Source organism: Cicer arietinum, chromosome 2 (genome assembly GCF_000331145.2).
Source record: "Cicer arietinum cultivar CDC Frontier isolate Library 1 chromosome 2, Cicar.CDCFrontier_v2.0, whole genome shotgun sequence".
Taxonomy (NCBI): domain Eukaryota; kingdom Viridiplantae; phylum Streptophyta; class Magnoliopsida; order Fabales; family Fabaceae; genus Cicer; species Cicer arietinum.
In genome coordinates, this window is record NC_021161.2 from 22,924,923 (window position 1) to 22,940,754 (window position 15,832).

General features: G+C 29.6%; 1 protein-coding gene and 1 long non-coding RNA gene across 3 annotated transcripts; one reads left to right on the forward strand and one right to left on the reverse strand.

Annotated features, from left to right (window-relative positions):
- Positions 1-489: 489 nt before the first annotated feature.
- LOC113784069 (uncharacterized) lies at positions 490-9,389 on the reverse strand. Its single transcript, XR_003470105.2, has 2 exons — positions 7,794-9,389; positions 490-745 (listed from the first exon to the last, which is right to left on the reverse strand). It is a non-coding gene; the product is annotated as an uncharacterized lncRNA (long non-coding RNA).
- Positions 9,390-9,424: 35 nt separating this feature from the next.
- LOC101512160 (uncharacterized) lies at positions 9,425-15,406 on the forward strand. Of its 2 annotated transcripts, XR_012161891.1 has the most exons (4): positions 9,425-9,693; positions 9,784-9,865; positions 11,304-11,416; positions 15,058-15,406. XR_012161891.1 is itself a non-coding variant. In XM_004513647.4 (3 exons), exons 1-3 carry the CDS (start codon positions 9,574-9,576, stop codon positions 15,222-15,224), a joined length of 369 nt encoding a protein of 122 aa, XP_004513704.1. In that variant the 5' UTR covers positions 9,443-9,573; the 3' UTR covers positions 15,225-15,406. The 2 variants fall into 2 exon arrangements, 1 of the variants encoding a protein (XP_004513704.1); XM_004513647.4 differs by lacking the exon at positions 11,304-11,416 and having other exon boundaries at positions 9,443-9,693.
- The last annotated feature ends 426 nt before the right edge of the window (positions 15,407-15,832 follow it).

Here is a 15,832-nt window from a genome sequence, read left to right on the forward strand (position 1 = left end):
TACGACATACCAACCGCTCTAAAAACCAAAGGGACTACAAGATAACAACCGCTCTAAAAACCGAAGGGACAATGGTGCAAAACTGCTCATAAATATCGAAGGGATAAAAAGAAAGGGGAGAAGTGGCTTAAAAATTAGGCGAGCATAATATAAAAAGGAGAAAAGAGAAAGTTGGGAAATGCATCCAACTTTGGTGTACTTTTCACAACAGTTTGAAATTCATTATATAGTGATTAGGGGTGGGAATAGGCCAGGCCAGGCCAGACTTTGAAAGGCATGAGCTTGACCTACGATGAATTTTTTAGGCCTAAGCCTGGCCTACGGCCTATCATAGGCTTTTTTTTCGGCCTGAGCCTGACCTACGACCTATCATGGCCTGGCCTGTAAGCCTTTTTAAAAGCCTTATTCGCATTAAAATATTTAAATGTTATATTTTATATTTTTGTTTTAAATAGGATAAATTAGGCCTTTATATACAGGGAAAACTAATAAAATTATAATCAAATCTAATAAAATTATAACTACCAAGTTTGTAATGCAACAACCTTCCCATAAAAAAAAAAACAAAAACAAAATGAATTCATAATTAACAAATTCTAAAAAGTCCTTCAAAAATTACAAATAAAACCAAATGAATCCCATAAACAGTTACACATATCATCCAACAAAACACATTCAAAGTCCAATGAATGACAAAAAAATGATATCAAATCTTCAAGGTGATTTGTATCTCTTGTTTATCAACCTTCAAAAACAAAAGAAAAAATACATGTATGTTAGACACTTAACTAAAAAGTAATAAATAAATAAATGAGCAAATTAAAAAAAAAGAATGAATAAATACTACTTGATAAAAAATATTAACCTTTGATTTAAAAGAATAGATTTTTTCTTGAAACAAACGCACTCGCTATGCTCTCAAACAAACTCAGCTTATTAACTCTCAAACAAATTCTCTCAACCAAAATCATATTTACTCATATATATATATATATATATAAAGTTAACAAATAAACAATTATCCATACCTACCCGTACCGATTTATATATATATATATATTAAATAAAAAATGATTTTTCTAAACAAAATGATTTTTAAAAAATCAGAAACAAACCCCCTTTAAACCCTAAAAAATGAATTTTGGTTTAAAAGATAAATTTTTCATTGAAACGCACCTATTATTATATGTCAAACAAATACTCTAAAACAAACTCAAATTATTACCTCTAAACAAATCCTCTCAAACAAACTCATATTCAATACTAATAATAAACAATTAGGATTTTCAAGTTTTATATACTACTAATATATATGGAAGATAACAAATTACTAGTATTGATTTTTATAAAATATAAAGGTAACAAATAAATAATATTGCTTTTTATGAATAATATGTTGCTTACATACCTGATGTGCAATAGGGCAATGAAAATTAAAAAGAAAAAAAAAAGGGAGAATGAAGTAAATAATATATATATATACAGGCCGGCCTGTCAGGCCTAATAGGCTTTTTTATAAGCCTGAGCCTGACCTATTTAATTAAATAGGCTTTAAAAATAGCATGAGTCTGACCTTTTTATTAAACAGGCCAGGCCAGGCCATAGGCCCCGGCGGAAGGCCTGACCTATTCCCACCCCTAATAGTGATGGAAGCAAACTCACATATATTTTCTAACCAATGTGAGACTTTAATATTTACAGAGTTGAAAACTACTCTATGAGAGTTTTTCAATATGGACTTCAAAAAAAAATTATTTCCAATGTGAGACTTGAATTTTAAAAAACGTGTCTCTTTCCACTTGAATTTACAAAAAAAATTTTCTTTCCAATATGGGACTTGAATTTTAAAACAAGTTTTTCCATTTAAATTTACAAAAATATTTCTTTTCAATGTGGGACTTGAACAAATTTTTAAATTCACGCAATAACATACTATATGTTCCAACGATCCCCCACTTGCATTTAAAAAAATATTTCTGAAAAAGGGTCAAACATTTCTAGAAGATCATGCATAAACAAATGTGTCTCTTGACTTGAACATTTGCATAGTAAGTAAGATTCAAATTCAACAAGAGTGACTCGTAGTCTTGAACTCTATCTCTGACATCAAACCCACACACAACCTTTTCATAGGGTGTATTCTCAAAAGCACGTGCATTAATGGCGCTGCACGTGTATCCCAGAATAGTGAACACTCTAGGAATTCTGCCTCGAAATTCCATAGGAAGCGACCCCACTTCCACATTCACATAGGTGAATCTATCAAGAGTACTCATTTAGCAAGGTACTCCATCCACATAGAGTATAAATCTCATTAAGAGTTTCTATTACCTCATCCTATCATCACTTCAAGAATCATGCTTCTCTTTTTTATAATAGCATGTTCATCTCATATCACTTCACGACTTGTTATTACCTGTTGAAGTTGTGGGATTTTAGAGAAAAGGAGGAGAGAAAATAATAAATGTTTGAATATTATTGATAATAGCTTAATGTTGACTTGATTACAAAAGACTCAATACTAATCTCTATTTATAGAAAAATATAGACTCAATCATAAATAAGGAATAAATCATAATAATAAAGAAAGATATTCTAAGATTCTCTATGATTATAAATTGATCATAGAAAATAACTCAAGATACTCTAATATAATATAAAAGATATTATAAGATATTTTCTAATATTCTAACACTCCCCCTTAAGCTAAAGCTTACTAAGCTTTAGCTTGCTACAACAAAACAATGTTTTGCTCCATAAAATAATTATAAAAAAAATGGGAAGGCAACTTAGGGATGCATGTGAAGTCGTAGAGAATTGCTATAAATATAGTCTAGCCAGATAGTCCGATTGATCATCAGTCTGAGAGAAATTCATGGCAGACAATTGGACAAAAGAAGCTCCGCTCTTCTAAAAAACTGCATTTGGAAGCTTCAAACCAATAATAATGGAGACTCAAAATATTTAAACTTGAATATGCTTCAAGGAGAGAGGCGTGCTTCAAGGACAAAAAGGCAAAGCCAGTGCATCTGGGACAAATTGCCAAGATAAAGTAAGTCATGAAAATAAAAGACATCGTTAGAATAACCACCAACGGAAGAAGTCATCACTAATATAATTCATATGTGGAAGGGATACCACCGAAATGATCATCGGTGGGAATAGAAGCCACTGTTATAATATATTAGTAAGAACTAAATTGCATGACAAACATCAAAGAAGAAGCAGCGCGACTCTAACGAAACGAAGTCGTGATTAATCAACGGAATAAGAAAATGCGTCCAAAACTAGAGAGATAACGGTTGTTTGAACAATGACATATATTTTCGTTGATCAAAATTGGAGAGTAAGGGTAGATCTGAAACCATCGAAGAGAGAATAATCGTGCACCAAGAAGAATCCCATCAGTTGAATTGCAAATCTTCCAAACCTGTCAGCTAAGAGCTCACTCATAAGGGCTGCAACAACTGCCACGACAAAGGCTGAAAAGTTTCCTCACCAAAAATCTGATCCCTTCTACTAACAAGTGACTTGTGAGTAAAATCATACATCTGCAATATCTTATTATCCTAAAAATTATAAGCATGATCCATTTGTTTCAAACACCTTTCAACAGGGTAATCCCCAGCTATAAATATAGTCTAGCCAGATAGTCCGATTGATCATCAGTCTGAGAGAAATTCATGGCAGACAATTGGACAAAAGAAGCTCCGCTCTTCTAAAAAACTGCATTTGGAAGCTTCAAACCAATAATAATGGAGACTCAAAATATTTAAACTTGAATATGCTTCAAGGAGAGAGGCGTGCTTCAAGGACAAAAAGGCAAAGCCAGTGCATCTGGGACAAATTGCCAAGATAAAGTAAGTCATGAAAATAAAAGACATCGTTAGAATAACCACCAACGGAAGAAGTCATCACTAATATAATTCATATGTGGAAGGGATACCACCGAAATGATCATCGGTGGGAATAGAAGCCACTGTTATAATATATTAGTAAGAACTAAATTGCATGACAAACATCAAAGAAGAAGCAGCGCGACTCTAACGAAACGAAGTCGTGATTAATCAACGGAATAAGAAAATGCGTCCAAAACTAGAGAGATAACGGTTGTTTGAACAATGACATATATTTTCGTTGATCAAAATTGGAGAGTAAGGGTAGATCTGAAACCATCGAAGAGAGAATAATCGTGCACCAAGAAGAATCCCATCAGTTGAATTGCAAATCTTCCAAACCTGTCAGCTAAGAGCTCACTCATAAGGGCTGCAACAACTGCCACGACAAAGGCTGAAAAGTTTCCTCACCAAAAATCTGATCCCTTCTACTAACAAGTGACTTGTGAGTAAAATCATACATCTGCAATATCTTATTATCCTAAAAATTATAAGCATGATCCATTTGTTTCAAACACCTTTCAACAGGGTAATCCCCAAATTTCCGACATGGTTTACACCCCACAAAATGAGTCACAAGTAGCCACCTATGATCACGGATGATAATTCTAAATCATCTCTTCATAACGATCAACCAAAATCCCCCAATAACCATGCAAATAATAATGATTCTCAAAGTAAACTTTACCACCCCATTGTTCTTTCTAGCGCCATGATTTTTTTACCCAAATCATCGTTGGTTGGTTGGAGCTACCTTCATGGGGTATTATGCGCTATTAGCTCTTTAGCTCGGTTGGTTGGAGCGCCAAACCCTAATGGGTTGTGGAAAGGTTTATAGAACCCTAATAATTTTATTATTATTATTATTATTATTATTATTATTATTATTATTATTATTTTGCGTAATGAACAGTACCGCGCGATGAACAGTGCTGCGACTGATCTGCTGAAAATAAACGAAAAGCTACAAAGAAGGGGTAAACCGGAATTGGGGCACTATTTACCGAAAAAATCTCACTGAATATTGGAATGTTAGAAAAGAGAAACTATAATTATATGCCCTAATTGTTGGGAACTCGACAACGGAATAGAGGAGGAATCGTTCAAGGAGGATCGAAATAGGCTCTAGATACCATGTCGAAGTTGTGGGATTTTAGAGAAAAGGAGGAGAGAAAATAATAAGGGTTTGAATATTATTGATAATAGCTTAATGCTGACTTGATTACAAAAGACTCAATACTAATCTCTATTTATAGAGAAATATAGACTCAATCCTAAATAAGGAATAAATCATAATAATAAAGAGAGATATTCTAAGATTCTCTATGATTATAAATTGATCATAGAAAATAACTTAAGATACTCTAATATAATATAAAAGATATTATAAGATATTTTCTAATTCTTGGGATCTCCAATCTTTTAGGTCGGGTTACCATCATGAGTGACTCTATAGACATTAGTCTCATCCTTTTGGATGTATTTATGACTTTCTCTGTAGCTAATCCTTTCGTCAAAGGATTTGCTAAATTGTCATTAGTGCATACATGATCCACTATAAGAACTCATTTAGAAAATAACTTTCTAACAACGTTGTGCTTACGAAGAATTTGTCGACTCTTATCGTTGTAATAACAATTCTCAATCTTCGCAATAGTCACGGTACTATCGCAGTGGATCAACACATTTGTCATAGGTTTTTCCCATATAGTGATCTCAACTAGCAAGCATCTCAACCAGCTCGCTTCTTCACTAGTAGTAGCTATTGCTATCATTTTAGACTCCATAGTGGACTGAACCAATATCGTCTGTTCTTCAATTTCCAAGATACAACACAACTCGATATACTAAAATATAGTCATTGGTTGCTTTGGAGTCATCTGATAAAATCTTCCAATCAGTAACACTGTATCCTTCAAGGACAACAGGAAATATTTGATAATGTAATCTGAGACTCATGGTCCTTTTCAGGTATCTCATGACTATTTCCATATCGTGTCAATGCTCCATACTAGATCTACTGGTAAACATGCACTACAGTCCCACGATGTAGGCAATGTCGGGTCTAGTACAATTAGTGGCATACACGAGGCTGTCAATGATGCTCGCATATTCAGTTTGTCTAACACCTTCACCAGTGTAATTGAAAAGTTTCACACTTAGATCATATGGTGCGCAACCAGGTTTGCAGTCAAAGTATTTATATTTCTTTAGGATCGTTTCAACATAGTGAGTCTGATACAAAGAAATTCCATTTTATGACCTAGTAATCTTGATTTCAAGGATTACATTCACTTCTCCGAGATCTTTCATATCAAAGTTGTTACACAACAATGATTTCACAATATTTACAGTATGAATGTTTGAATCAAATATGAGTAAGTCTACATAGAGACATATGATAGTGTAAATGCCATTTTCAAATTTGTAGTAAATACATTTGTCACTTTCATTCACTTTAAACTCATTCGATATAAAGTTATCAAACTATTCATGCCACTTCTTAGGAGCTTGTTTAATACCATACAAGGATTTATCTAACATACAGTCCTTGTATTCTTGTCCTTGAATTACAAAACCTTCAGGTTGTTCCAAATAGATTTCTTCTTTTGAATCACCTTTTAAAATTTTTGTTTTAACATCCATTTGCTCACTAGGTTAAGAATAGTTGCTAGTGATATGAGTATCCTAATGGATGCTATTCTAGTGACCGGTGAAAAAGTATCGAAGAAATCTATATTTTCTCTTTGTCTAAAATGTTTGGCTACAAGGTGTGCCTTGTATTTATCAATCGTTCCATTGAGTTTTAGTTTCTTTTGAAATTTTCATTTACAACCTGTTGATTTGCAACAATGAGGGAAGTCTACAAAATTTCAGGTGCTGTCAGACTCTAGAGAATCCATTTCATCGTTTATTGCTTCTTGCAATAAATCTGCATTCAAAGATGACAAAGCTTCTTAAAGATTTGCAGGATCCTCTTCTAAAGTATAGGTCGCATATTTTGATCCATAATTTTTAGCAACTCTGACTCTCTTACTTCTTCAAGTTTCTGATTCGCCTTGTTTGGTGCTTATAGATATAGGAACGTGACTTGATTCGCTGCCCCCACTATTTCTCCATTTGAAAGGGAATTTATTTTCATAGAAGTCAACTTCATTTGACTTTATGATCACTTTTGCATTTAGGTCATAAAACCTATACGCTTTGTACTTTACTGCATACCCAATGAATTCTCGTTCATATGCTCTACTGGCGAGTTTAATTCGCTCGAAATCGAGGATTCTGACATAAGCCAGACCGCCCCATGTTTGAAAGTAAGACAAGTTTGGTTGTATTTTCTTCACTATCTCATAAGGAGATGTTTTCTTTTTAGATTTAAGAACTCTATTCAAAACATAGAAAATAAAATATATTTTCCGTACACCAATGAGATGAAGCACTAGAGTTAAGCATACTAGCAACAACTAGTTGAATGAGAGTTCTATTCTTTTTTTCTTTCTTTCAACTTTAAATAAAACTAATTAAATAAACTAGAATCATACTTGCAACCTTTTAATCTTTATACTAAATTGATTTTCAATTTCAGTTACAAAGATTCTTAACATGTCAAGCGTTTCACTTTTATTTTTCATTTCTTGTTAACATCTCATCAAGTTCACATATATCGAAGTGTAATAAATCTAAAGACTCAGATTCTCTAACTACAAATTTATGTGAACTCTTTGTTATTTTAGCTTGACTATAAAAATCACATTTTTCAATGTCATTTTAAAATAACTTTGGAATTAAACATAAGTTACTTAATTTTGAAATCATATGTGTTCACATCACAAAGTATAGCATGTTAAAAATTAAAATCACAGAGTCTTCGTGTTAAATATGTCATGAGTGACATACCTTAATAGATGATCTCATGAGTTATCTTCTGAATTTTACGAGAGTGTGCCTCCACGAATCTGTCAACCTCTATGGATCTGTCATCGGTCATCTGATACTCTAGGTAGCAGCTCACAACTTACTTATTCATAGTATCTCAAACATATCTAGCAGTATTGTTGGAACTGTAATAGTTATACAGATCATCAGCAATTCCATTAAGAATATAATTCTTATAATTATTCTCCCATGAATTAATTCTCCAACTTTTTTATCCTTTTCTGTTTGCCCTAAACTGAAACAGTTTATTGAAATCAGAGGCAACATAACCAAATCCAGTAATCTCTTCGGTTGACACGACAAAAAAAGAAACATCTTAAAATTGTTATTTTTGAGTTTTAGAAAATTATTTAAAAATCACAATTTATGCCACCGAAGATATCACTGGTTTGAGTCGCGGACTAGGTCGCTCTCTTTAAGACGTTTCACAGCTTAAGACGCATTGCCCAAATTGCGCAAGACAGATTATAAACAGCTCAGATTCATTGTATCGGAGTTCCACTGCACCATAGAAAACCGTTCTAGAATTACACCCTCAATATGGCAGAAAAAACGAAGGAACTACAGCATAACCTAAAAAACCGCTTATAAATATTGAAGATCAGAAAGAAAGGGGATAAGTTGCTCGAAAATTAGGCGAGCATAATACAAAAGGGAGAAAAGAGAAAGTTGGAAAATTCATTATATAGTGATGGAAGCAAACTCAGATATATTTTCTAACCAATGTGAGACTTTAATATCTACAGAGTTGAAAACTAATCTACGAGAGTTTTCTAATATGAGATTTAAAAAAAAAAAATCTTAACATACTACATGTTCCAACACCAACTATGGAGGGGAGCCCCAAATTCTTCCCGGTGCCCAGACAACATGTACACCCTAGAATATCAGACAGTTGTTGCCTCATAGGTAGTAAAAATATTTTTCATAGTCAAAGCTTCATTATTACCTATGAAGAAAAGGAATCAGTCATATGGAAATAATAAGTGAGAAATAAGGTATGCATTTCGACAAGTGTTGGTTCTATGAATCTCATCTTGTGCTTTAGCTTGGCGAATAAGCACCGAAAGACCTTCTGCGCAAATAATAAACATATAGGAAGAAATAGGATCACCTTGAAAGATATCCCTGTCGAAAATAATCGGTCCAAATACATCCTCATTAACTATAACGATATAATTTACTGTTTCAACAAAGAGCATAACCCATGAGATCTACTGATGCAAAAACCCCATCTGAAGCATTATCTCACGAAGGCAATTTGGTTTTATATATTATCAAGAGCTCTTAGATCTCTTATTAATGAATTCAAATTTAGAAGTTTTTCATTGAAAAGAACAAATTTGAAGTATTTAAGAAATCAAAAAAACAACTTCCAATATATTTCCTATTAAATATTTTTTATAATATTTGATTTCTTAACAATTTGTTATAAAGAAAAAACATATAGTAATTATTGTCATAAAGAAAAAATAATTAAGCACTATATATGTGGGGCTTTATCTGAGCAGAAGTCTTAGAACAATCTCTGTCAAGTTAGGCATAAAACCTTTTTCACTTTAACATGTATGAGCCATGCCATCCACCATTTGTTTTTTTACCAACCAAACTACTAAACAATAGAGATGGTGGTTCTCTATCAGTATAGAAGGAGCTGTTCACAGATCATTTTCTGCATAACCTATTAAATTTATTTAATATAAAGGGTCTATATGATACGGTTGCACACCTAATTATAGGTATGGCTTTTAAAGATGAAGCTAAAACGGATCAGCTTCAGGAAATTGGTATAAAAAATTCAAAGAGTTTTCCATTTATTGGGACTAGTCTAGCTTCTATGGAATCTTTGTCCATGCCATTGGTTTGTATTTTCATTTATTTATTTTGTGTTTTGGTCATGAATTTTTAGAATATTTAGCCTAATGGCTTGGTTGTGCTGCTTTGAAAACAGGTTCAGGAGGTTGTTCTTTCTGCAGATATTAAGTCTGAAGAGTGCCGGATGAGGGTTATTGACATTATTACAAAAATGAATGGTCAGATTATTTTTATTATTATTTTAAAATTCATTTGATTAAGGATGATACCTTTTTGAGATTGTTTTTGAAAACAAAAAATATTATTTGAACATTCATACTCTAATGACACCTTAAGAGAGAAAAAAATTAAAAAAATTAATTTGATAGATGTGATATGTTGGTAATGTGATGGGAAGAGAGATACAAAAATAAAACAAGTTTTGAGAAATTATGGGTTTGAGAAGAAATCACATTAGTGGATTAGTTTGTAGCATATGTTTGCCAAATTGTTGAATAAATTGAGAGTAATTCTTTGAGTTTTCCAACAACAAATACAAATTATTTATGTGCATGTATAAAAATACACATTATGTATAAAAACGGCTAATGTTGGTAAGCTAATTGTTAGTATAAACTAGAAGTGAAAATCAAATTCAAGACCCTTTAATCACTCAACTCTTTTAGTCACTCACTCATTCAACTACAAAGTTACCTTTATATCCCCATTTAACTCTTTCTATTTGTTCGAACATTTTTCTGTCAGTGTCACTCTAAATAATTTAGATTTGTGACCGTAAATGCATTGTTCATGAATTTAACTTTGAAACTTTCAAACATTTCTTAAGAATCCCAATTAAATTTCCTTTTAAGGCTTTGTTTGAGAGTTTAGAAGAGGAAGAGACGGGATGACTTTGAAAAAAAGAAAGGAAGAAGAGAAGATTTTTAAGGAGGACTTTCAAGGTCTTTTTAGGATTTAACACCTCAGAAGTTGGTGAAATGAGTAGATGAATGATTATAGCCGTTCATAATTGGTTATGTGCACAAAATAAAAATCAATCATTTGATGATTAATAATTGACATTACTGATTTTATTATCTAAAGTGAGTTGTTCACCTTTTATAGGAGTCAAATCTATTTTTAAGGTTTTGATAAATTTTACAAAGCATCTTCCTATTGATATAATATTTCAAAAATTTAAATATATTAATCATAAATATTATCTTTTAATTGACATGAAATATTTCTTATATTTGTCTTTCTCTTAATTTACTTTCCTCTAAAGCCCTCTCATTCTCTCCCCTTCAAACTCCTAAATAAATACTAAGAATATTCCATAGAAGAAATATATAGGGGACGGTAGAACATGTCATATGAGGTGATTCTTGTTGATTTCTACCGAGGAACAACTTGATAATTATTGTTTGGCAACAAGTGTAAATACTAGAAAATGGATTACTTGCTTTTGACATTTTCAGTGGTCGCCGCCATTGTGTAAGTCGATTTTAAAACATCAACCAACGAGAATGACGAACAATCACAAATATGAACAAATTTGTAAAAACACAAAACATGAAATGAACCTGAGGTGTTTACATGATTGTTCTTAAAGATTTATCTATCATATGTGCATAGATTCTTTAAATTCCAGTGTACAAATTTTCCCCCCTAATGCAGTAAAGATAACAGAACAACAAGAATGATAAAGATAAACCGAAGAGGCGAAGATGTAACCCAAAAAGGGAGTTAGTTAAAGATGGTGGATGAAAATAATTTTCGGTGCTGCATTTGTAAGTGTTAAGTGATGGTGTATTTATAGGCTCATAATATATGACCGTTTAATGATAAGATTAAATCTGATAGTGGTATAATGGAAAATTTAATGGTGGAAAATTTGGGGAAGATATTGAGCAACTATCCTTTAGTGGATTTTAAAATAAAAAATAAATTGGTCAAAGTAGCTAAATTGAAACCAAACATGTTTGCCCAATCTCTTGTGTGCACAAGGTATTTTTTATTTCTAGCTTGATTAAAAGTCTATGTCACACAATATAAAGGCTTTAATGTTCACAAAATCATTCAATGTAGGACTTGCAACATTTGAAATATCTTACACTCGTTAAAAACATAATAATCTCAGATATTTCAAAAATTCAAACAAAAAAACTAAAAAAAGATTTTCTTGGGTTAACATAAATGATGTAATGTATCATATATTTATAACAAGCTATGCAACCAGACTTGGAAGGGTAAAACTTAACAAAAGAAAAATTAGTATAACAATCTATGTAAGTCAAAAGATTCAATGTAGGTTACAAATCTCTCAATCACTTCACATTCCCATAATTTTTGTTGTTACGATGTTTTATTCTAAAAGGTCATTTATGTATTCGATATTCACGAGTAGTCTATAGATTTCGTCAAAATCTCATACAAATATTTCTACTTAAAACTAATATGTAAGCGATCTCATCAAGTGGATGCTGCAAATCATACACCATCGATACAAAATATGAAAATTGTTAATAATTTTATACCTTATCCTCTCAATAATATAAACATCTAATATTGACTCATCATAGAAAATTGACAAAATTAAAATTAATTTTTGTACTAGCAGAATTAAGAAGTAAAATATTCTTATCATATTGAACCTTCTTCATGAGATCTCTAATCACACATTGAACTCGCGTCACTTGTTAATTTCAATTGACTTAAACTTCATTTCCCTTGATGTTTCACATATTAATATCATTTGTCGTCACTTTATAAGAGATATAATTGTACATTTTTGCAATTGTTTTGTCATATTATGTCTCAATTGCATATTTTTTGTTTTTACTCTTTTAAGATTTATTTTTTTCAACAACTATTTCAAATGAGAGAATTTGGCAATAAATTTTTTGTTTTTATTCTTTTAAGATTTATTTTTTTCAACAACTATTTTAAATGAGAGAATTTGAATTTTTTAAAGCGATGTCAAACTCAATTTTCCTAACAATTGTTATTTTTTTATTTCTTTTATTATTGCTTTAATTTATATTTTATATAAGTTAAAATTATTGTAAAAAGATCCGACTCATACTTTTTAATTTTTTTTAATTATTTCAATTGATCAAGTCTAGACTCATTAAAAATCTATTAAATTTAATAGATCTACTATTCGTTTATAGATATGACCTGACTAGGTCTATTCCTACTTCTGTCGGTACATTAAATTTACATGCAATAACATATTTATTTATTATTTTAAAATTTAGTTTGTTTTAAAATTTTATGAAATCGGCATACTTTTCTAACAAAACTAAATTTCTTTTTTCTTGAAATCGTTTTCCAAAAGTGTGAGGAAACTATAATATAAAATACTTATTTATTTTGTTATTATTTTTATTTTTATTTAGCCAACCTCTGGAATCTTCTATTCTTAATTTTTGTCAAAACTGTTTTTCTTGTTTATTTTATTTTATTTTATTTTATTTTTTATGATATTGATAAAATCAAAACTGGCAGTTGTTAATTACAATCTTGTCTTCATCTGCTAATAGTATCCAAAATTCCTAATTAAACTTACACTTTGATGGCTCGTCTCTAAGCCACAAAACCACCAAGTAAGAACACACTGCAAAGAACAAAGCCGTATAAGCTATTATCGTTTTGTCAAGCGTGATGCAAATAATTACAAAATAATAATTCATGCCAAAATAAAAACAGGTTAAGTCGAAGTAAACTTTTCCATACGCAAATTTTAACTCATAAATCAGTTTTTTATCCTATAAATATACATTTTTATCATCTCTAAAATATTTCTTTATAACTAATAGTTTTTCAAATGTTTTTTATTAAAATTTTAGTTTTATATTTTTATAAAAATTTAATATTATTTAAAAGATGAATTAAATATAAATTTTAAAGTGCTAAAAGTTTTTTAAAAATTATATGTAATTCTTCATTTGTTAAAAAATTCTAAACTTTTGTAGAAAATTTTTTTATATTGTTCTAAACATTTATGCAAAAACTCATTCAAAAATTCAGACGAAACACGTAAATTGATTTAAAAGTAGCGACAATAATTATTGACAAAAATTATTTAAGAGATTATTGTTTAAAGAAAAAATTTTGAGGAGTTAAAAACGAAATAAAAACGAAATGCGATATATTAATTATAAGGACCAACAAATTATTTAACTCAAAAAATAAAGTTAAATTCTAGTTTGTTATTAATAATAAATTTAGTTTTAGGCTTGAGGGGTTCTTTTTGAAAAAATATAATATGGTCTCTTAGTCTATTAAAATTATATTTTATATTAACATTTTCAAATAAATAATATGATGTATCTTTAGATGTGAGTTAATAGATTAATCAAGTTAGTTTTTATTTTAAAGATCTAAAATGATAATTTAAAAAATATATATTATTTTATATGATATCTATTTTAACTCTATTTCTTAATTTGACACTACATTAAAAAAATAAATATTAGGCTAGAATACTTCAAAATACTAGGCTAGTACTTTAAGACAGTGTACTTATATTATAAAATATATTAGCAAATCGATAATTAGACACAAAATACATAATTAAATATAATAGTAATAGTTATTTATTCCCTAAAAATTATTTATTCCCTAAATTAGTTTGGCAAATTTAAAATACTTTTTCGTGAACCTTAATCTCTAATTAAATTGATTTTAAATTAAATTTAATGTAAACTAAATCATAGGTAGGTCATGTCCATTTTCCACCCTTACTAACTTATTATATTCGTAGAAAATAATGTTAGGAAAATTATGTGTATTACCAAGATAGTTATTTCAATAACTATTGGATGATAGTTACCACTAAATTTGCAAGTTTGTAATGTCAAATTGATATTTTTTATCTTAATTTTTTCAACTTAATTATTTTTTATGTGCAATAATTATTTTTTAGAAAATAAAAAATAAAAAATAACACAAAATTAAAACATATTTTAGTGTTTTGAAAATTCAAGACATAAAGAAATAAATCAATCTAACTCTTGATGAATGTTGAGATTTGATTGTATTATATACACCACAACTCAGACCTATTTCCTTTGTGTAAATATTTTTGGTTATTATTTCATAATTGTTTGTTAATTTTATTTATTGATAAAGAGGTAAAATTATTTTAAAATAAATAATTGTTTAAATTTTTAAAAATAATAAAATATCAAAAAAGTATTATCGTTACTTCTAAAAATATATTTTCATTAATTAATATTTTATATTCTTCTTATAACAATAATTTACTTAGATTTTTTTTATAAAAATAAAATAAATATATATCTTAAAAAGTAAAAATATTTTCACAAAATAAATAAGACATTTAACTTTAACTTGGGGGATGTGAGTTTTAATTTAGTGTGGTGTGACACAATCCTGAATTTGTATTTGTATTTTTATTTTTCAGTCGAGACAGAGTCCGTGGAGGTGAATGTGTTGGAAAAAAAAGTGACACTTACCTTCAGATTACCAACTGTTGCTAAAAGAATCACTCAACAAATTACTCCCATCAATAGGAATTCTCTGCCTAAAATTGCCACTATCAAACGTTTATTTCGATCTTCCCTTCAGTAACTGCACTTTACAAAGAATCTCTATGTTCACAAAGGATATTTTGTTTATTGATTTGACATTGTATAGAAATAATATTTTTTGCCTCATAATTGAATTGGTTTTATGATTAGCGATTGTTTCTTGATAAAATTTTGTTTTATAGTTTGAACACATAATAGTTTCATATTCATTTTTGTTGATCTTGTTTTGTGCACATACCTTGAGAATATGGTATTTTCTAATTATATAAATCAAAATAATATTATTTAATCTATCTGATCTGAACATGTAAGACCAAAATTTAATTTAAAAATATATATTTAACTTAAAATTCTAATTTAACTGATAAATGTCGATATTGTTAGGTTGAATATTTTATCTCAAATTCGAATCGAGACCTTAAATAATTGTATGACTTATTTATGATAATATTTACCACATCTTCTAAAATAAATTATCTTATAATAGATGCAATAGAAACAACCAAATTAAGTGATTCATGCATTAGAAAAAAAATTATTTTCAAAAAATTCAAGATATATAATAAAATATGATTTTGAATCTACCGTTAAAATCTTTCTAATAATTTTTAATACATCATGTAAAATTTCATCTAATAATTTTTAATA

Coding starts and splice junctions, on each gene's coding strand:
- LOC101512160 (XM_004513647.4), top strand. CDS start 9,574: ATGGCTTTTAAAGATGAAGCTAAAACGGATCAGCTTCAGGAAATTGGT. Junction 9,694..9,783: donor AATCTTTGTCCATGCCATTG/GTTTGTATTTTC, acceptor CTTTGAAAACAG/GTTCAGGAGGTTGTTCTTTC. Junction 9,866..15,057: donor CATTATTACAAAAATGAATG/GTCAGATTATTT, acceptor TTTATTTTTCAG/TCGAGACAGAGTCCGTGGAG.